General features: G+C 44.7%; 1 protein-coding gene across 1 annotated transcript in view; it reads right to left on the bottom strand.

The window, feature by feature from the left end:
* Window positions 1-22,702, bottom strand: part of FAM171A1 (family with sequence similarity 171 member A1) — a 171,099-nt gene that overhangs the window by 39,023 nt on the left and 109,374 nt on the right. The window contains exons 4-5 of the mRNA XM_027776232.1: window positions 19,255-19,347; window positions 3,159-3,317 (exon numbers count right to left, since the gene is read on the bottom strand). Of these exons, the coding sequence (XP_027632033.1) occupies window positions 3,159-3,317; window positions 19,255-19,347 (252 nt within the window). The remainder of the gene's footprint in view (window positions 1-3,158; window positions 3,318-19,254; window positions 19,348-22,702) is intronic.

The following is a 22,702-nucleotide window of genomic DNA, read 5'->3' as shown; positions in this document are numbered from 1 at the left end:
TTATGAGACTGATTCCATACAAGACACTATGAGTTTTTTTTTTTTTTTTTTCCTGAGGGAGATTTTTGCTATAAGGATGTGTGCGCTCACTGGAGAGACAGAGACAGAAAGTGAAAAATCATCCCTCAGAGAGGATGGCCATGCTGCAATCCCTTCTCCTCTATTTTCCTCGTGAAATCTTGGGCATGCATGTGCACACACTCAGCATAAGCTTTAAGTCGTGGTCTGGGACTCGAACCATGGTCGACGACGTGGGAGTCCAGTGATGTAACCATTATGCCATCTGCTGGCCCCAGCACTATGAGTTCTTTGTATAACCAGACATTTCTTTCCTGTTCTGTCTTGATGCTACCTTCATGTCTGAACAAGGAAAGGTGTGAGGCAAAGCAGCAGGAGCAGGAGGAGCACATTGACCAAGCGAGGACACAGAATGTGTTATCTGGGCCCAGCTGCTCACTGCAAACCAAGACATTCTGCGCAGCTGATGTCCGCAGCTCTCTTTGGTTTTGCCTCCTTGCACCAACTTTTTAGGACTGCAGGGAAAGTTTTTGTCTTAGGTGTTTCACTGGCTCCTTTCTGTTTTCCGGGAGTTATGAACAAAAGCAATTTCTCTGAACCCCTTTGTGAAAGACATAGAAGAATTCCAAGCTTCCTTAGCAACCGGGGGATGGACATGATGCTTTCTGCATGTGAGGAGGGAGGCCCCTTTATAATGGCCGGAAGTTACAAAGCAAACAGACTGGAAAGAGCAAGCAAGGAAGTGGGCCAGATCTCCAGGTGGCTGTCTTTCTCTACTTATAGCTCTGGAACCTCCTGCTCTGGCTGACACCACTGACCATATGACACTCCTAGGCAATCTCCTTTGGAGCCCTTCCCAATCCTCTGTGTGGCCGCCTTTGTTTCTGCCCACCTTTGCGGAACTCAAACCATACCACGTGTTTTCTTACAAAGATGTGTCTGATCTGGGCTCCCCTCTTAGCTGAAATCTTTGATTCCTTTTTACAAAACTGTAATTGTAATTAGGGAGCCAAGGAGAAGCTGTGCACAAACTGAAACCGGGGCCAGCAGCTAGCTGAGGGGCTGCTGGAAAGGACCCCTCCAGGGCCCCCAAGGGTGCATGAGACACCTGTGGGGTAGACACCTTTCCTGGTAGGTGTCAGAGAAGACTGGGTCCTTACTCTTTTTTCTTTTATTTTGGAGAGGTTTTTGCTACAGGGTGTGCACGCTTGCCAGAAAGAGAGAGACAAAGAGACAAAAAGCAAGAAATCACCTCCCATGGGGGATGGCCACACCACAATCCCTTCTCTCGGGATCTTGGGCATGCATGCATGCACGCTCGGCATGAGTTTAAGCCACAGGGTCCAGGACTCGAAACATGGGAGTCCAGCGACATAGCCATTATGCCAACTGCTGGTTCCAAAGGCTGGATCATTTCTAAGTCAATTTATCAGTTATTTCAGTAGAAATGAAATGTCATGTCACCTTCCAAAGACCTTCTACCATCTTTTGAAAAAAAGTGATTTTAAAATAAAACAAACTCCTCTAAAATCAATAGTCTTGTGTCTTTGTGTTCTTCTTCCCCCAGTCTTCTCTGATTTCATAATTTATTCAAGAGCTATTGAAAGTGGGGTATAGGAAAGTTAATGAGCTCTGAGGACTAAGAATGCCAGGTTGGGTTCTTGGGATGGTGCTGTTTTGTCTGGAAGACAGAGTGGAGGTTATGAGGGCCTCAAAGTACACTTCATCATGCTCCCCTAAGACACTGCTCCCCTCCCACGCCTGCACGATTAAAGTAAAAGTCAACACTGTTTCCTGGTGACACTTATTTAAGATGATTATTGTACCCATGTCTGTTGGCAAATTGCTGATGTGTTCATTGCAACATCAGCACAGAAACAGTAAAGGCAGAACAATCTTTCTGCAAATAGACATCACAGAGAGAAGAAAAATGAGTCACCCATCTGTGTCTCCACCAGGTCACCTCAATCTTCAACCAGAAATTTAGTAACATGTTGCCAAATGGATCTGATGTTTCACATTTAAAAGCTTTTTCAGGATAATCAGTTTATGTAAAGTAGTAGGACATTAAGTGAAATTCAGTAACAGTGTCCCTGGGAATGCAGTGACTTACCTAGCAGGATTTAATCCAGAATAGCCTTTGGTTTTTCATTTCGATGCTTTGACTATTCTAAAGTGTAAAAAAAGACTGCCAGGACTCCAGAATCTGAGCACCTTTCCTTCCCCAGGGAGAACGCTGGGGACTATTTTAGCACTGGGTGCTTCAGGGACCTGCACTGCTTGACATGAAAGGAGGTGGAGGGCAAGTGCTTCCAGGCTTTCTCTGATAAGGAATTATCACATATTTTCTGGCGGGTGGTTTTCTGTTTCTCTGCTCTTTGTGTCATGCTAGCAGAGTGGCAATGACAAGGTGACTTAGAGATCTGCCAGAAGAAGATTCCTAATCAATTTCAAATCCTGGCTGGTCTTTGCCAAGTTAAAGGCAGAGAAGGCAAGGCAGAGGAAGCAAGGATGGGGAAAAGCTAGATGCTCTCAGATGGAAGAGAGCAGATGCTATTCCTCTCTATCTCCCACGTGCTGCAGGGCTCATGGAGTGCAGGCTTGCTCATCTCTGAATCAGATCTAATTCCTCTCTGAATTGGAGTGCTGCCCCTTCCACTCCCAGTGGTGGCACGTGGGTGGGTGGGGCTCTGTGTCTCCACCAGGGCAGCGGAGCAGGCTGCCACTCCGCCAGCCACAGGTCCAGAGGCAAGTGGGATGAGGCAGAGGGCAGAGGGGCAAAAATCTCCTAACTCTGATCTTATATTTTCAAGAGAATCACATTTTCAATTCTAAGAATTGTTCTGAATTAAATGTATTTAGTGCACCCAAGGAGAGCTTAGAGAAGGTGCTTACACATTAGCAGCGGAGAGGCTCAGATCAATTCACTCCAAGGCAATGCTTGCAGTGGTGTAGACTCAATTCCCTAAAAATGCTTCCCTAAGGGAACAGTTTAACACACTGGAACTTGTAGAAAGAGCCCTCCTTCTGCAACTTCCATGCGTTCTCCCATTTAGTGCTAACATTTCCAGTCATATCTAAAAGTCACAAATAAAGAATAAAACACAGAAGTCCCGCCTGAAAGAAGAGTCTCAGATTACCTGTTCCATTTCCGTCTAATCCTCGCAAATAAGGAAAACTGTCCACCTCGGAGGGAGAGCTGGCGGCCGTGAGAAAGGCAGTCAGATCGCTGTAGCTGGTATTCTCAGGCAACCGCAGAGCCCTTCTTTGGAAATGAACTCGAGGCTGTGGCCGGGCACCTGCAGAGATTAACCTCTGAGTTACCTCCCCAAGGAGCAGTTTCTGTTTTTAGCAAATGCACAACCAGGAAGTGCTTCTCTAAGGTTGCCACATGCCCCAACCCCCTTCCCACTGTTGCCTCCCATCCCCCTTTCATGCAGGACACAAAGATGTGACAACATGCTATTATGGGGAGAGAAATAATAGCCCATTGTCACACTTGTTTTGACACAGGATGTTATTTAGGTTTTTAACAAAAGCTTTTTCCAAGTGCTATTTGTGGGCAGTCTTTTCCCTGTAAGGCATTTGCCTATGGATCCAGCAACATTTTGCAAAAGTCTAAGTAAATGAGGCAAATAGGTGACAATGAACCTCCTTAGAGAAACAATGCAAGAGAGACTTGGATATGGCGGCTCTTAATCTCCCTGGTAAAATTTGCTTCAATGCAACAGACCAAATTGATGCTGCGCAAGGGAGTTAAATGTGCAGCCTTGAAAAGAACTGCGGATAAGAACCCTTCCGTACACAGCCTTTTTCTTTCTGTGGAAGCTGCCACTAGGCATCCAGTCTGTTCTGGAGGGGTGCTTCCTACTTGTGACAGATTATGTCACAGATTGTATGATGAGACTTCTGAAACGATGCGCGATGATGCTCCTTCACGAAACTCAACTCCTGCGTGCAGAAGGATGCGTCTAGTCCCAGACGGGTTATCTCATGCCAGCATCTGCAGTTTCCCTCTGCTCCAGATGTTGTTTTGATTGTAAAACCTGGGCTGGTTTTACCTAATGCTGTGGCGATAGCCACCAGATGTAAAGGTGTTAAGTCATTTTGCACAAACATAGTGAAAACATCATTAAGACAAAAAGCACACAGCCTACCCCAGGCTCCAGGTAGACTGTGGTCCCCCGTCCTTAGGTGCAGCTGCTCCTCCCCACCCACTGTTGTCTTAGCGTGGCAGCCCTATGAGAGTCGGCAGTCTTTTTTATGTTTTTTAAGAATTATTTTTTATTTAACTTTATTTATTTACTTATTTATTTTAATTTTGATCAGAGAGGGGAGAGAGAGAGAGAGAGAGAGAGAGAGAGAGAGAGAGAGAGAGAGAGAGAGAGAGAAAGTGAGAATGCAAACCACCAGGTTCGGGACTCAAACCATGGTCAGCCATGAGGGAGTTCAGCACCCTTAACCACCACACCACCTGCCGGCCCCCACCTCAGTGTCCCTTTCAACCCTGGATCAAAGAACTTGTTAGGGTGGAATCAACCACCTACACATGTTCCTATTAATAGAATAAGTGACTTTAAGACTTAAAGCATCAACTTTAAAGCATCAATCTTTCTACAGAGGAGGCCAAAGGATTTATCTGGAGTCAGTCGTCTTGTCTGCATCCTTCCTAAGACAGTCACAGTGCTTTCTCTGCCTCCCCAAACCCACCGTTAGACTTCTCTAATGTCTGGTTCTCTGCTCTGTGGAACAAGGCTGGGGTTTAGAGTCCGTGGGAGCCAGCTGTCCAGTGCCAGGACCGTCTGCCTCTGGTCACCTACACTGAAATGAACTGGCTTGATTCCAGGACATCCATGCCCCTTCTTTATGCCTAAAAGAAACCTGCAGGGGTGTAGCCTCTGGAGAGCTGCACATTTTCATACCCTGCCATCTTTCTCAGTCTGCTCTTCCTTTCCTTCGATGTGACAGAATACGGAGGTCTCATCGCTGGCATCGACTTGCTCTGCAGAGTTCAAACTCCTTGCGGTCCCCATGAGAGCCTGCTGCTTCTCCCTCCTCTCGCACATGGCCACACACACTGCTTGCTTCTTTTGTCCTCTTCTCTGTACTGCTGAGACACTGGCCTCAGAGACAGAAAGTCAGTCAGCCCTCGCGTCTCTTCATCTCTTCCTCCCCAACTCCACAACGACACGCATGGCTTCTTATTCTTTTCAATGATAGGGAAATGCACTTTCTTTATTGTTTTTCATTCTAAACGATGCAGCTGATTTTATTCAGTCAATATGCCCCTGCGTCGAGGCCTAGGTTTCACGCAGTGGAAAAGCAAAGAACTCTGCTAGCACAAAGAGTCACGTGTCTAATTGTGACAGGGCCAAGGGAGCTTGTCCTCACGGGGTCAAGGCAGAAAAGGAATCCGGGCCGGTGCCCACAGAACGGGTGGGCGGCCTGCCTCCCTCCAGGCCTTGCAATAGCCCCTGTGCACTGGGGAGATTGAGAAGAGCGGGAAGGCGTTTTGGCAGTGAGGAGCAGACACCTAGTCAGATTGGACTGCAGAGAGAGGAGGGGAGAATCAGACTGAACCCAGGATCAGTAGTCCAGTTAGGCCTCATGGGGACCCGGAGAACCACATCCCAAGTCTATTCGCCCTAATTTCCAGAGACCCCAAGATCTCATCGCAAAGTTCCCCTTCTTGTGCCTTCTCCCATCCTTGAGCAGACCATGGATGACATGGTTCTCAGGGAAGATGCAGCTCTCTTCTCTCCCTGCCCCTGCCCCCAACTCTCTTCACTTTTGTGTGCAGGAGAATTTGGTTCCTGGCCAGACATCCAGGGTCCATCTGTTGTGGCCAGGGGGTAACAGCATGTCAGGGACTATGCCGGGGCAGGTTTGCAAGAAAGGGATGTGGCCAGCCTGGCAGCTCTGACACACGCCAGGACTGGCACAGCATGGGTACAGTCCTCTGAGGGACCAACACCCCCGACCTCGGAGATAAGCAAAACCTATGGTTGGTGAAATGAATATGGAAACATCTAAGAAATTTAAGGGAATAAGCTATTATTCTTTTCTCTCTCTCTCTCTCTTTTTGGGGGGGGGGAGAGGTTTTTGCTATAGGGCGTGTGTGCTTGTCAGAAAGACAGAGAGAGAGAGGGAGACAGAAAGTGAGAAATCACCCTCCAGAGGGGATGGTCATACTGTGATCCCTTCTTCTCTATTCTCCTCCCGGGATCTTGGACACACACGCACATGCACCCGGTGTGAGTTTCAGCCACCGGGTCCGGGACTCGAACCTCAGTCGACTACATGGGAGTCCAGCAACATAGCCATTATGCCAACTGCTGGTCCCCAGGAATTAGCTATTCTAAGCTAGGATGTAAATAAAGCCTGAAGTGGGTATGTGTGGGTTTAGGGGAATGGTTTACCTTCTAAGCCTATCTTCATGTGCAAAACTGCCAAATTGCCATATATTTCAGAAAGGACAAGACTGGGTGTAGATAGGAGGCTGGCGAGTGGGCAGCTTGTCTGTCATCTCTGATCGCTTCTCTCGCACATTCCCCAGGGCAGCTGTTTGAAACCTTCTCAGTTCTTCTCCTCAACATGCTCAGACACTACAGAAAATACTGAAGCCACCACTTTCTCTCTCTGCACTTCAAAAATCTGTTTCTTCCAAGCCAACCCCATGGCCCAGTGGTTAAGGGAGCTGGGCCTCACATGGCTGACCATGGTTTGAGTCCTGGCCTTGGCAACTTGAAAAACATGCCAGGTTTGTGTATGTGCTTGCCCCAAAGCCTAACTAATAGAGACATGGAGGAGAAGAAATTGTAGCGTGGCCATGGCCCTCTGGGGGGTGCCTTCTCTTCCTCTTCCCTCTCTGTCTCTCTCTGGGGAGTGCACATGCCTTCTGGCAATTAAAAAAAAAGATCTGTTTCTTCTCTCTTCTGTCTTCTGTTCCTATTTTCCTCTAAGGAGAGCTTCCACCCCCAATTTGGCTTATTTATTTATTGCAAGCCTTGGCTCAATTCACTATCATTGCCTTCGTCAATAATTTCATGCTCTATAAGCTTTCTTTCTCCAACCAACAAATATACTCATGTTTCCTCCATTAGAAAAATAACAAACATTACTTCAACTCTGTTATCCGCAGAAGCGGATGCCTTCTCTTCTTCCACCCGACCTCCAGTGATGTGGCTTTTACCCACAACACTTGGAAATGTTGATTGTCCACTGTGTAATCTGCAAATCCCATGACCACTTCCCAGCCTTCATCCCAGTGGACCTCTTCACAATGGTCGGCACTGTTCACCACCCCCGCCCTTAAGCTCCCCCTTCTCGCCATTCATGTTCCTGCACTCTGGCTCTTGGCCGGTTTTTTCCTTTGCAATTTTTTTTTCCTCCTCCTACTCCAGCTAAAACAGTTCTAAAGGGCTGCCATCCACTCCCTTTTCCATTTCCATACCTGCTCCTGAAGCCTCCCCATCCACTGCCAAGTCCTCTTCAGCCTTGGGCTCTTTCCCAAGCTCCACGCCTGCTTTCCTCCTGACTTCTAGACTTCCACCTAGATGCCCTCTGGCGCTCCAAAATCACCCTCTACCTTCTTTCTCACTTAACAATAGCCCATTGTCCCCAGCACCCAGGTGTGACACCAGGTCATCATGGTCATTTTCCCTCTCTCTTATCTTTCACACTTGCTAGAGTGCCAAAACTGGCCAGACATTATCAACATTTCAGTGTCATCTTTTCCTCCCTTTCTGCCTCTATCCTGCATTGCCCTATGTCACCTCCTCCCTTCACTGTTGGAAGTCTCCTAACCAGCCTCACTAACAGTAAATACTACTTCATTCACCAACACAAAATTGTTCCAAGATATCATGTCAAACACGTCCCTTCTCTGTCCACAAACCATCCGTGGATTGCCGTCACCTATCAGATTACTAATGATGACAACAACACACAAAAAAACAAGTCGCCCAATAGATTCAAACTGCAACTACACCTCTCCTATAAATGAGAGGTGTAAATTAGTGCTTTAAAATTACATAGTTCTTACAACAACTCTGTGAAAAAGGAACTCTCTCTTCTTTATAGGGAGAAAACTAAAGCCAAGAAAAGTTAAAGAACTTGCCTGGTCAGTCTGCTCATAACAGGCAGAAATGATTTTTTTTTTTTTTTTTTTTTTAGGTTTTTGCCATTTGACATGGCATCTGTGTTCACCACGGAGAGATAGTGAGAGGGAAAGTGAGAAATCACCCCTCAAGGGGGATGGCCATGCTGTAATCCCTCCTCCTCCATTCTCCTCCTGGGTTTTTGGGCACATACGCACATGCATCTGGTGTGATTTTCAAGCCACCAAAGTGCAGTCAGCCATGTGGGAATGCAGTGCCTTCACCACCACACCATTTGCTGCCCCCACCCCCCATGAATTCTTATCATTGTAGCTTCTCTTTTTAAATTTGTTTTATTCGTGAGACAGAGAGGCATCCTTGACATGGTCTTATCACACCACAATTCCGTTTTCCAGCCCACTAGCTCTTCAGGATCTTGGGTGCACACAAACACACTTGGAATGTTTTCAAGTCAGCCCAGGGATTTGAATTCACAGTTAGCCATGTGGCTCAACCACTGCAGTTCAATATACTACTGACTGTGCTGCCAGGCTGGACCTAATCCTAATCTTTATCCCTTCTTACTACATGGTGCCTACTTCCACACGGATGCTCTACTTACTGCCAATCAGGCTTCATTCTCTGACTGTAGAGACTGCCCAGCTCTGTGTCTATTTAATCGCTTGTTCTGGTCTCTATGCCTCAGACTCTTGCAGTTGTCTGTCTGTATCCCTTACACATCATCCAAAATGCAGAGTGAAAGTAATTTCTTTTATGGAGCCTTTCTTGATCCCACCTTAGCTCTAAACATTATTTGCACCTCTCTGGCAGCACTGACCTTAGTGTGCTTGTACTGTGTTTATTGCGTATTTGTACATCTGTATGTCTCCCTAACCAGAGGCATCATGGAACAATAACATGGGTGATGGAACCACCTAGCTCAGGCTTACATCTTTCCCCTACCACTTTCTACGTGAGCGACTTTGGGCTTCAGTGCTTTGTCTTTAACATGGCTATGAATCATGCTCATCTCTCTATAGTTGTGATGCTAGATCAGAATACATATGCATGGTACATAATAGTGCCTCCTGGTATACAGCAGGTGCAGGGTAAGCATCACACTCCCAAGTCCTCTCCCTGCTACACGGAACTTTCTCAAAAGCAGGTGTTCCGCGCCAGGAGCGTGTGCGTGCGTGCCCAAAATCCCAAGAGGAGAATGGAGGAGAAGGGATTGCGGCGTGACCATCCCCCCTGGGGGGTGATTTCTCGCTTTCTGTCTCTATGTCTCTCTCTGTCTGTCTGGCGAGCGCACGCGCCCTACACTGAAAATCTCTCCAAAAAAAAAAAAAAAAAAAAGCAGGTGTTCCGTGCAATGCATCACATCATGTCCTGTGTGCAGCTGGTGCTCGGGGATCCTTACTGAACAGAATGGGAAGATGAGTTACACCTGGCATCTCACTAGATCCCAAGAACATTCTGCCTGAATTTGACTATATCAGAGTCCCTCTATCTCGGGACTATTAACGTCTCAGGACAGGTCATCTTTGTTGGGATGGTGCCGGTCCTGTGCATTAGAGCACATTTCATAGCCGCCCTGGTCTCTAACCACTGCAGGCCAGCAGCCCCCAAGCTGTGACAATCAAAACACTAGTAGGCACTACTAATTGTCCCTGGGCAGCACCCAACATTTTGAGCACCCTCCACAGTAATCCAAATGATGTGTATGCACAATCTCCTCTATATCAGGCATAGGCGATGTGAAGAGCAAAGGCCAGAGACTTTGTCTTCCTGGAACTCAAGAGGTCAGAAGGCAGTCATGGAAATGGCTTGATTATCATAGTGTTTTTTTTTTTTTGGAGAGATTTTCACTATCGTGCACGTGTGCTCGCCAGACAGACAGAGAGAGACATAGAGACAGAAAGCAAGAAATTACCCCTCAAGGGCGATGGTCACGCCGCAATCCCTTCTCCTCCATTCTCCTCTCGGGATCTTGGGCACACACGCACATGCGCCCGGCATGAGTTTTAAGCCACGGGGTCCGGGACGCGAATCGCGGTTGACTACGTGGGAGTCCAGCGACATAGCCATTACGCTAACTGCTGGTTCCCTGATTATCATACTGTTTTAAGTGCCAGAATAAGAGACAAACTTTGAGAGTGGCCAATTGCCCAGAAGAAAAGAAGAAAAGAAGTTCCCACAGCATTCATGAGCTGTGTCTTGAAGACTGTGAAGAGGCAGATGAGGGGTGAGTGTGCATTAGAGCGCAGATATGAGAAGGTCTAGTCTGTGCTGGGAAGGTGAAGAAGGTTCGTGTGAGCCAAACACAGGTTGTGTGAGATCCATGGGAAGGGAGGACAGGGCTTGGGAAGGACACTGTACATCCAGCTGGAGTTTGGACTTGAGTTGGCCTGTAGGGGAAAGTCAATGAGAGTTGCTAGGACTGAAATCACGGCATCTATTCTTACCCAATTCTGGTAGGAGGAGGGAATGGCTATGGGTGGAGAAGTTCCTGTGTCAAACTGATAAGCCAAGAGGTTGCTATGAAAAGGTTCAAGAGATGAATGATAAAGTTCCAAATAAAGACAGTGGCACTGGGAGTCAATGCAGAGACATGGGGGGAGTTTTATTCCATTACTGGAATAAAAGATAGGGAGGGTGGGGCTGGCAGGTGGTATGGTGGTTAAGATGCTGGACTCTCACATGGCTGATTGTGGTTCGAGTCTCAGACCTGGAGGCTTGCGTTCTCAGTTACTTTTTCTTTCTCTCATCATATTAAAAGATAATAATAACAAATATAATTAAATAGATAAAATAATTATAAAAAGATAAAGAGAAAGGCAGGGAAGTAAGAACCCATGAAGGAGACTCAGAGGTGGGCAGAGAGAGCAAACAAAGGAGGAAAGAGATGCAAGAAGAAGGAACAGGTGGGCAGTAAACCCAGGGAGAAGCCAGGGAGGATGGGGCCTGAAAAGAGTCCTCTGAATGCTACAACTCTAGTTCTGCTGAACTCAGCAAGAAGCGTTGCTGAACAACAGAGTGAGGCAGAGTGAAAGGGAGTTTAAAGGCATGCGCATTGTAATTTGAAGCAGAAACAAGGCTTAAAAGCAGTTTCCCTTAGAATGGCAAAGCCTTAAGTAATTTTGAGAGGTGAGAAAGAATGATAGACAAGAAAGATGAAAGATTCTGCACAAATGGAGGGAACTTTCTGAGGAGGAAAAAATGAATGGGGCCCAGTGTGCATGTGAAGGGGTTCATGGTGGGGCACAGAAACTGCAGGGAGAAACACTTCCAAGTCCTCTGAGAAAAGGGGGCAGGATGGGGCCAGCAGGTGGTGTAGTGGTTAAGGTGTTAGACTCTCATATGGCCGACTGTGGTTCGAGTCCCGGACCTGGTGGCTTGTTTTCTAGTTTCCCTTCTCTGCCTCTCACTCTGTGTGTCTTTCTTGCTTTCCCTCTTTGTCTCTTTTTGGTAAGCACATGTGTCCTGTATTTAAAATTTAAAATTTAAAATTTAAAATAAAATTTAAAAATAATGGTGATGATAAATAAAATAAAGTAAATAATTATTTTTTAAAAAGAAAAGAAAAGGAAGGGGGCAGGAGGCAGGCAGCTGAAGCATCCTTCCCCGATGACTTCTGCTCTATCTGAAACATGCAGCGAGGTGACTGCTAAGAGGGGTTTGGGGCAGGGTGTGGTGTGGAAAGTACAGGGGGAAAGGCTTCTGGAGGCTGTCCTGGTAAGCAGAGAAAGGCTGTTCTGAGCACAGGCCAGCAGAGGACAGAGACCACTGATGTGGATGATGCCAGTTGGCCTAATGATAAAATGGCTGTGAGTGATTTTAAGAAGAATCCCTGTGTCGTGATCCTTCTGCCTCAGTCTCTTGAGTAGGTGGGATCATGGGTTTATACCACTGTGTACTACTTTTAGGGTAGGCTGGGGATTGAACCTGGACCTTCCATTTGGCTTCAACCCACTGAATAGCAGAGTTGCCCACATGCACTACTGCAGCCAGGATGATTGCACCTTTTTATCTACTGCCATCCCATTCTGGGTTTCTCTCACGACAGCATGAGGTTGTCCAAGCTGCTCTAAGCTGGCTCTTGTGGTCTAGTCTTCAGTGTTCAAATGACTCTTTCCACACAAGGAATCATCTCGGGATTTTGCTTCTAGATTTACCACCAAACTTCTCCCCACGAAAGTTTGATATGAATGTGTTCTTTGGCAAAGTACAAAACATGCTCAAAGAAAATGATTCTTACACCTTGATTTATGAGTGTTCTCTCTTACCATCTCACTGACAGGTTTGGAAGCCATCCGCCAGCATTATTGCAACAATGAGTTATTTTCAGATACAGACAGTGCCGGGGAAAATCTCTCCTGCTAGCCCTTCCCTTTCACCACATCATTATCCTAAAACTGTTCCAGATTTTCCTATTAAACAATATCAACAATAACAGCACACTCACTCTCCTCACTTTTAAAATGCAAGGGTTGTTGACGGCTAAGGCCAATTCCACCAAAAACACGCATTCACTGTGTAGCTTGTACCGACGCACTACGTAATCCCACCTACTCGGATGAGAGAATTGTTCGATGGGTGTATAGGGTCAGAATCTACATAGATTCCATGCAGTCTATCTACAGGAAAGAGATCAAGCAGGCGGTCTTTATTGGAGAAGAAAAACTCTCATTAAGCATAAGTTTATTTAACCATAAACGAAACTAAAACTAAATATCAAGAATCTGCTGAGAACACGGCCTCCTTCCCCCTTCTATCTTGGCTCCATTGCCCACACCGTGGCCTTCACTCCCTCGAAGCTTTCACTTGAGTGTCACATAAAACCAATGAGGCATCACCTAACACTGCACACAGGACGTGAGAAACTTCATCGCTGGGCTGCTGCTGTGCCACGGCCTGGTTTTTCTAAGACGGTCAAGTATGTCACACCATCTGAGCGCTCACGACGCTACCATACAACTAGCTTATAGAACTTACACTTCTCAGCAGACAAGAATTTATTTTTTTCTCTACTGACTCCATTAAAAAAGTAATAAATGCAACTAAATTTGACCAGTCCGAGAATACAAATTTAATGTATCATTCATAAATTCAGATTATATTGGTTTTGCAGAACAGAACTACATTAAGTAAATAGTGGCGAAGACCATCGCTTACTTACCTACGTATGGCTTGCCTTCCAACTAGTAAAACTGGAAACAAATAAAATTATCCATCATAATTATTATTGCCATGCCTCAACTCTAACTTTACTTTTATTAATTATTCTTTTTAAATTTTGTTATAGGGCAGGTATACTCCCCAGAAGAGAAAGAGAGAGAGAGAGAAAGTAAGAAAGCAAGCCACCAGGTCTAGGACTCAAACTGTAGGCAGCCCTATAGTAGCCTAGCACCTCAACCATCATGCTACCTGCTGGCCCCAATATGTCTATGATCTTAAAAAGCTGGCATGAAAATGAGATTATAAACAGGAAGAAATGATTTTCAGCTAGGACTGGATATATACAGGAGGCAGGGATATAATAGACTGAATAAATTAACTCTAACAAAACTACCTGAATGACTTAGCTCCTTGGACTTATTTATAATATGATCGTGCTGCTTGCTCTTTAGAGAGGAAGCTCTTCAAGCAATCTGTGTTTGTGTGTGTGTGTGTGTGTGTGTGTGTGTGTGTACGTATGTGTGAATTAAACTCTTAACATTTACTACCAAGAATATAACTGACCATGGATAAGCAGTCTATGCAGGAAGGACAATGTACTCCCAGCACCACAGTTCTTCAGGATCTTATGCACTCATGTACCAGTGTGTTTGTGGACCAACTTGGGGGTCTGGATCCTCGGGCAACCACACAGCTTCCAGCACCAGCAGATCAGCTTGCTACTGAGTGCAGCATGTGGCTGGGCCAACAGCTGGATTCTGACTATTATCTTGTATTTGCTTCCTCAATGAAAAACTCACTGAGTACCTGTCATGAGGTAGGTGTAGGGACAGTGAGGCCCCAAAGATTCTGGGATGATGATGCAGACACAGCCCTTACTCTTTAGGTTTTTGAACTTGGTTGGGGAGGTAAGGTCTACAACCACATACAATAGAGAATGAAGTATCATAAGAAGATCCATGGGGCCAGCAGGTGGCATGGTGGTTAAGGTTCTGGATTCCCACATGACTGACTGTGGCTCAAGTCCCAGACCTGGAGGCTTGAAAATCAAACCACGCATGTGTGCGTCTGTGCCCAAAATTCCAGGAGGAGAATGGAGGGGAATAGATTGTGATGTGGCCATTTCCCCCAGGGGGTGATTTCTCCCTCTCCCTCTCACCCTCCCTCTCCAGTGAATGCACATGCCCTACAGCAAAAACTTAAAAAAAAAAAAAAAAAAACCAACAAAAATAGTAATAATAAAGAGAGCCAGAATGCTTAGCTGGAGGGTTACTTTTAGTTACTGATAAGGACGTGAGGGGCAACAAGGGAGCCAGAGATGTAGAGGAATCTAAGGATAGGCGGTGAAGGGCACCAAAGGCCCAGACGTGAGAACTGCTGGATCCAAGCTCAGGGCAGCTCTAAGACGGCACAGCAGGAGTGTGTGGACTTTTCTCTCAGGCTGTGCCCTCACCAGGACACACTCCACAAACCCCCAGTCTGTCTCTGACTTCTTACTGGGTATCTTTCTCTGCTAACTCATACTTTTTGTTCCCTTCTAGCTGGCTTACAGGGGCCTTGCATGGGTGTGGGCCCAGATGACCTCATGACCGGTCAACTGCATGCTCACTGAGCCATGGGGAATGAGTCTGGAGTGGAGTATGCTTGGAGGAAATGAGAGGTGAGAAAGCAGAGAGGGGAGTGCAGACAGCTCTTCCAAGAAGAGAGCAGAGAAACAGGCAGCAGTTGGGACAGAATATGGTCATAAACTTTTTTTTTTTTTAAAGATGCATAAACTTGGACATCTGCCCACTACAGAGTAGGAGAAATGAAGGTGCAGGGGGAAACGATGGGGCTGGAGTCCTGGGGAAAGGAGAAAAGAAGACATCTGGAGTACAGAGAGATGGCCTGGGATAGGAGAGGGACATGTGATCTGGTGCAACAAGAAAGCAGCAGACAGGCTTGCAGATTTGGTGGTTAAGACAAAGGCTCTGGGCTTCTATTTTCTTCGTGAAGTATAGAGAGATGTCGTCAGCAGAGATGGTGTGGTGGTGGTGGTGGTGGTGGGGGCGTGAACTTCCAGGAAGCTGGAAGATAGAGGAATCGGCGTGGAACAGTCTTGGACAGTCAGGCACCAAGTTCCTAGGAAGTGCCTGTCCTCTGTCCTATAAGGCTGAGTGTGCATTTAAGATCTGTGGTGATGAATCAGACATGCAACCAGATGACATAACAGGGAGGTGTCCTCCAGCCATATGCAGCTGTTCCAGTGCAGCCAGGAGGGCAGGGGTCAACCAGGGTCATGATCTATGTTGATAGACAAAGATGGCAGAGAGAGAGAGAGAGAGGAGCAAGATTTCTGAGGTGTCTGCAGGGAGTGATGACAATGAACCATGGCATCTAGGCTGGGCAGGGAGGGCTGCAAGTACAGGGAGACAATTATAGTGTTACAGATGTGCTGAGCCAATGTACCACTGGCCTCACTGGTGTCCTGCAGCAGCTGGGCGGGATATGCTGAGCTCAGATGTGCTGCATTTGCTGGAGTGAGGGCGACAGTGTGACTGTGGAGGTGGGTGACTGAAGAACAGCACCATTGGAGTGAACAGTAGCAGGTGGATGGGACAACCACATGGTGTGAAGGTCCAATAGAACAGTTACAATAGCAGGAGGAGCAGAGGAACTAGGGAACAGGAGCTAGAGTCATCAGTCAGAAGGGAAAGTTAACCCAGAAACTGGTGGGCAGTGGCCTAGCCAGCCTCTTAGCATCTGCAGTTATAAAAGAAGAAAGGACAGAAGCAACCAGAGCTCAGTGTGAAAATCTAGCTGCCACCTGAGAAGGCTCCCGTAGGGGAGGCTGTGTCCTCAGGGACAATCAAGACCAGAGAGACAGTGTAGGGCCAAGTTCAGAGAAGAGACAGTGGGAGTTTGCTGAAGGTATTATCCAAGCTCAGAGGACACAGGAAGGGGTCCAGCAGGTAGTGGGGTAGGTTCTACTGAACAAGATCTCTTTGCGGTCCTGGGTCTTCTCTTCAGAGATCTGCAAGGCTGAGCCCCAGCTATTCCCTTTGGAACTGATCAGCTGCTGAAGGCCAGAGATAGGTCTACACTGCCCAGCTGCCTAGCCACTAGAGTTTTCTCCTGAAGGTAGACCAACATCTGGAGAAAAGAATGGGAAATTCAGAGAAAACAGTAGAAAACTGAAACAAAGCATGAAAACCATTAGAAAGACAGAAGATGACAGTTTTCAGGAAAACTCAAGTACAGTAGAAGGACTAATAGAAGGAAGACAGGCGTTTTTAAATTCACAGGTAGTTGAAGACGTTTTCAGTGGCTGTAGGCCTTAGAACACTATGTAACCCAGACTAGGTCAAAAGGTTTTTATAAAAAAAATTTTTTTTTAATTAAAAAATCAAAGTCTTTGAGGCTGTGGAAAAGAATTATGGTTCTTAAGACATACATGAAAAAAAAAAAGATACAAGGGGTCTTAAAAGAGTTCATGGAAAGGCTGGGCCCCAGTCTCATGGTTAAGAAATCCAGATCGCACATGGCAGACTGTAGTTTGAAGCCTAGACTTGGTGGATAGAAGATCATGCTGAGTCATGGGCTTGTGTGCACAAAATTCCAAGAGGAGAATGGAGGAAAAAGGATCGTGGTATGACTATGCCCTGTTGGAGGGTAATTGTTTTTCCCTTTCTCTCTGGCAAGTGCACATGTCTTCTGGCAATATTTTTAAAAGCTCATGGAAAATGTGTATTATGAAGAAATTATACGTACACCAAAATAAATTCATACTTTAATTCCATTTTTCCACAGGCTCTATGAAGTCACCTTGCCCAACTGCTGTGGCATGCCTGTCAAAATCCCTGTCTAATGCCTTCGTGCTAGCCCTTGCCAGGTAGGCATGAGGCATGCAGTCCCCGTCAGGATCAGCAGAGTTCCAGCAGGCCAAATCAGCGGAGCCGGCAGGCTCCACACACTCTGCACTTTGGGAAGCGCAACGGTGAGTAGGTTATCAATCTCCAAAGAAACCAGAAGCCTCACTTAGTGCCTGGTAATTTCCATATGATAATTGAAGAACTGGTGTCAGCTCAAAATTGTACTCTGACTATCCTAATCTCTCCGCTGAAATAAACAGGTGAGCATAGCTTGTCTGAATCAGGGCATTAATTATAACCTTTTTTCTTGTTATTTTCAACTGAACTAAATTTTGATCAAGACAAAATGGTTCAGCCAGATTTTATGAGGGGACTTCATAAAGTTCATAGAGAAATGGAATTAAAGAATAAGTTTATCTTGGTGCAATATTTTTTGAAAGCCTTGCATTTTTTTTTAATTGTATGCATTTCTATGAACTTTTTGAAGACCCCATGTGTAGGCACACAATCTTCCTACCTTGGTGAAGAACATGAGGAGAAAGCAAAATGATTTCTTCATTTTAGGAAATCCATTAGCATACAAAGTGAATGAAAAAAAAGCTAATGATAGCTAATAAATAATAATAACAATAATAAAATAATAGTCAAGCTAGGGACCAGCAGATGGTGGAATGGTTACATTGCTGGACTCCCACATGGTTGACCATGGTTTGGGTCCCTTACAACTCACACTGGGCGCATGTGAGTATGTGCCCAAAATCCCAAGAGAATGGAGGAGAAGGGATTGCGGCGTGGTCATCCCCTCCGGAGGATGATTTCTTGCTTTCTGTCTCTGTCTCTGATGAGTGCACACACCCTACAGGAAATATCTCTCTTAAAAAATAGCAAAGTTATTAGAAAAATTGGAGGGTACCAAGGTCAATGGGGTAGGCTACAGTATGGTTCTAATGAAAAGGGGTGCTGAAGACTCAGATGTAGCTCTCCTCCCTTAGAATGCCAACAAGATTACAACTGTAGCTTTCACTGTGTAGGTGCCAAAATCTATATTTCTATTCCTGTTTTCTCTCCCACAAATGCTGCTAGACGCTTCTACTTATTTTATCTTCAACTCTATCCTCTAAGAGCAATGGTGGCATGTCAAACTCTTCTAATGCTCCCCACAGCTACTCAGCAAAAAAGGAGTAAATGAGTTCACTTCATTTGCAAATGGCACATGAATTTAGCTCAATAGAGAATAATGGGCATACAATGTTATTAAAATAATGAATAACATAAATGAAAACCTAATTTAAGGAAACATGCAAAGCCATAAAATATCATTCTCAGGCCCAAGATGCAGCCTGCAGTAGAAAGATCTCAGCACAGGAATAAAGTTTCACACAAACATTACTACTACTAATTCTAACTGCAATACCGACGAGAGGGCTAATCTCTGGAACATTCTGTATCAGCTCCTCTGTAAGAGCAGCAGGAGTCAGAGGGGTGAGGTCATATTTACAGACATCCCCACATGGGAGAGACATTTTTAAAAACACCAGGAGAGCAAAAGCCATATTCATACGTTTGTTGACCTTTTGAGAGTGGCCTTGTCCACTGGTAAATGAGGTTCTGGACTCTGACCCACACAAGAGGAATAATCTCTCTATAGGAGGAAAGAGATGTGGCAGTGGGCAGAGTGGGGCACGCCTTCTTTTCCTACACACCCTTGAAGGATGGGCCTAAGGGAAATACAATTACTGACAGTTTAACAAAAACTCACGTGCATTGTACTCTGATAGGAGCAGCAGACGTAGCTACCCTAGCTGTAAATAAATTCACTACCACTGCCATCTGACAATAAGTGGGTCTCTCACAGGAGTTCAGAAGTTGGCTCAAAAGTTACCGTACTTCCCTTTCTAAAAATTAATACACTAAAAATAACAGAGCGTAAATTTCCAATGTTTCACCATAAAAGATGATAGGTTAATGAGGTGATGCCTTAGTTTGACTTAATCATGCCACTCTGTATATGTATATCATCATGTCACATCTTACTCCATAATGAATTCAATTATTCTTGCCAGTTACAAATAACATTAGTAATAATAATTTTAAAAATTTCAACATACCTTGGAATCCTGACACTATTTGGACAATATCTTCATATACCATTAGAGTAGCAGACCGTTCTGGAAGCAGGCCAAGACTCAGCGAAGAAAATACTAGAAGAATAAAAATGAATATAAGGAAATTCTGACATTTAAATCTAAATGCACACTCTTATTTTTGGGGTACTCTGCATTTTTCATACCTCTGATTTCAGAGCAATCAATAATTTGGCTTTTGGTGTCATTAGCAAGAGACCTTCAAAATGCCACCTGGGTATTGCAATTTCTCACCTAACAACTGCCTGCCCTGTAACAGTAAGCTTTTTTTTGTTTGTTAGAAGCTTTTAGTAAAGTAACTGAGCTTCTTCACATTAGGAATATACTAAAAGGTCTAGTGTCTACACTATAAGAACAAAGAATATGTCATGTAGAAATTAACATTAAGGGAGACTTTAAAAATGTGTGTTTAGGTTAATATCTGCCTCCTAAAAGAACATTCCCTATAGCTTGAGGACTAAGAACATGATTGAAGCTGGGCTGTTTTGAAATTTGTGCTTAAGTATCCAAACTTCAACTAAAAATTTCATAAGGTCTACACATTTCTGAGTAGAACATATGAATCAAAGAGAAAAAGAAATACAGCCCTGGGCTATATAACAGAATTGTGGACAGTGACTGACGGCATGGTTGACAGTGGCCCCATAAGATTTTTTTTTTTTGGAGAGGGTTTTGCTATAGGGCGTGTGCGCTCACCAGACAGACAGAGAAAGAGAGACAGAAAACGAGAAATCACCCCTCAGGGGGGATGGCCATGCCACAATCCCTTCTCCTCCATTCTCCTCTCGAGATCTTGGGCACGTACGCACACGTGCATGGCGTGAGTTTAAGCCACCGGGTCCGGGACTCAAACCGTGGTCAACTACGTGGGAGTCCAGCGACATAGCCATTACACTAACTGCTGGGCCCAGCCCCATAAGATTATAATGGCGGGAACAAACTCCTATACCTTTCTCCTCTATTCTCCTCTCAGGGTTCTGGGCACCATGTGTCCAGTGTGAGTTTGAAGCCACTAGGTTTGGGACTTGAACCATAGTTGGTGATGTGGGAGTACAGTGATGTAACTGCTTTGCCATCTGCTGATCCCTCTGTGTTTCTGGATTACATAATCTCATGTTGTTTTGCTCATCATGGTCCTCCCAGTGGAACAAGATGTGGAGGTGAAAGATAGTGATATCGAAGGTACTGGCCCTGTGTAGGCCTAGGCTAATGTGTGTGTCTTAGCTTTTAGCAAATAAATAAATAAATAAATAAATAAATAAATAAATAAATAAATAAATAAAAAGAAAGTATATATAGGGGCCAGCAGGTGGTGTGGTGGTTAAAGACGCTGGCTTCCCACCTGGCTGACTGCTGTTCAAGTCCTGGACCTAGCGGCTTGTTTTCTCCCTTTCCCTTTCTCTCTCTCTCTGACTCTCTCTGATCAAATTAAACAGTAATAATAACAAATTGAATTAAATAAATAATTCTTAAAAAAAGAAAGTATATATGAACTTTATGAATAGTAAAAACTTGCAGAAAAAGGATATGAAGAAAAAACATTTTTGTACAGCTGTAAAATGTGTGTTTCAAGCTAAAAATAAATTTTACACAATAGTCAAAAGGTTTAAAAATTTCAAGTTTATAAAGGAAAAATGTTGCCATGAGCAGTTTAATTTATTATTTATTTTTAAAAATCTTTAAAAAAATAATTCTTTATTTCATTTTATTTATTATTATTATTATTAATTTGCTATAGGGCATGCTTGCTCACCAGAGAGAGACAGAGAAAGAGAGAGAGCATGAAAGTGAGAAAGCAAGCTACCAGGCCCAGGACTCAAACTGCAGTCACTCATGTGGGAGTCCAGTGCCTTAACCACCATGCCACCTGCTGGCCCTAGTTTAATTTACTCTTAAAGAAATTTTTGAACAAATTTGGTGCAGCCTGAGTGCACAGGGTTTGTAAAGTCTGCAGCAGTGTGCAGTATTACCGTAGGCCTTCACATTCACTCACACTCATTCACTGACTCACCAGAGCCGTTTCTAGCCCTGCAAGCTCCATTCACAGTGTCTGTAGAAGTGTATCTTCTCTTATCTTTTGTACTGTATTTACATTGTACCTTTTCTCCTTTTAGATATGCAAACACTTACCACAGGTTTACAACTGCCTACAGTATTCAGTATAGGAATATGTGGACAGGTCTGTAGCCTGGAAGCAGGAGGTTATACCATACAGCTTAGGTCTAAGGCTGCACCATCTAGGCTTGTGTAAGCGCATTCTGTGATGTTTGCACAACAACAAAATCATCTGACAATGCATTTCTCAGATAGTATCCCTGTAGTTAAGTGATGCATAACTGTAAATGTATATGGAACAGTGATACCTGATAACTACTGAAACCTAACTAACATGCCAGACATTATTCTAAGTGCTTTAATTGTGGAAATTAAGACTCAAAGCAACTCTATAAAGTTTATATATATGTGTGTATATATGTGTGTGTGTGTGTATGTGTTTATATATATCTATATCATATGTATTTTTAAACAGGGTCTCGTCATGTTACAAACCTTCTGTCTCAGCCTCCCCAAGTAGCTGGGACCACAGGTGTGCATCATCAGATCCAGTTCTTTCAGAAAGGGTCTTGCCATGCTGCCCACCTGACTGTGAGCTCTCAATCCTGCTGACTCAGTCTCCTGAATAGCTGGGGCCACAGGCACACAACCCTGTATCTAGTTTCTCATGGTGGGCCGGAAATTGAGCCTGGGCCTCCCATGTTGCCTCTGCCTGTTGAGTAGCAGCATTCACCAGTGTGCACTACTGAGGGCTATGAAATAGGTATTATTATCATTATTTACCATTCTTAATATTTTTTGGCTGAGGGTGCATATGAGAGAGAAAGTTCCCCTCAAGAAAGTGTGGTCATGCCATAATCCTTTTTTCTTCCATTTCTTCATCCTGTCAAGATACTGGACAAGCACGTGCATGGGCCTGGTGTTTTTTTTTTTTTCAAGCTGCTGGGGCTGGGATTTGAAATGTAGTTGGCCAAATGAGATCTAGTTCCCAATGCACAGTGCTTGACTTGGTGTGCTACAAGGCTGGCCCTAGCTATTCTTCAATTTTTAACTATTTATTTATTTATTTATTTATGCAAGGGCGTGTGCTCTCACTGGAGAGAGACAGAGAGAGGGAAAATGAGAAATCATGGCCACACCGTGAGCTCTGAAATCCTGGGATCATCCACAAAGGGGCACGTAGCTATCACAGAGAATTATGAGAACTCTTCTCATGTACACCATTGGGGTACTTCCACACACAAGGAAGCCACTCTGGCAAATTATTTCTCAAATTGCATTTCTTTTTATTTGTTTGTTTTTCTTTTTTGGTAGAGGGTTTTTTTTTTTTTTTTTTTTTTTTGCTTTTTGTTTTTTC

The sequence above is a fragment of the Tupaia chinensis genome, unplaced genomic scaffold (genome assembly GCF_000334495.1).
Source record: "Tupaia chinensis unplaced genomic scaffold, TupChi_1.0 Scaffold000647_1, whole genome shotgun sequence".
In the NCBI taxonomy this organism is placed as follows: domain Eukaryota; kingdom Metazoa; phylum Chordata; class Mammalia; order Scandentia; family Tupaiidae; genus Tupaia; species Tupaia belangeri.
This window is presented reverse-complemented; position numbering and strand designations above follow the sequence as displayed.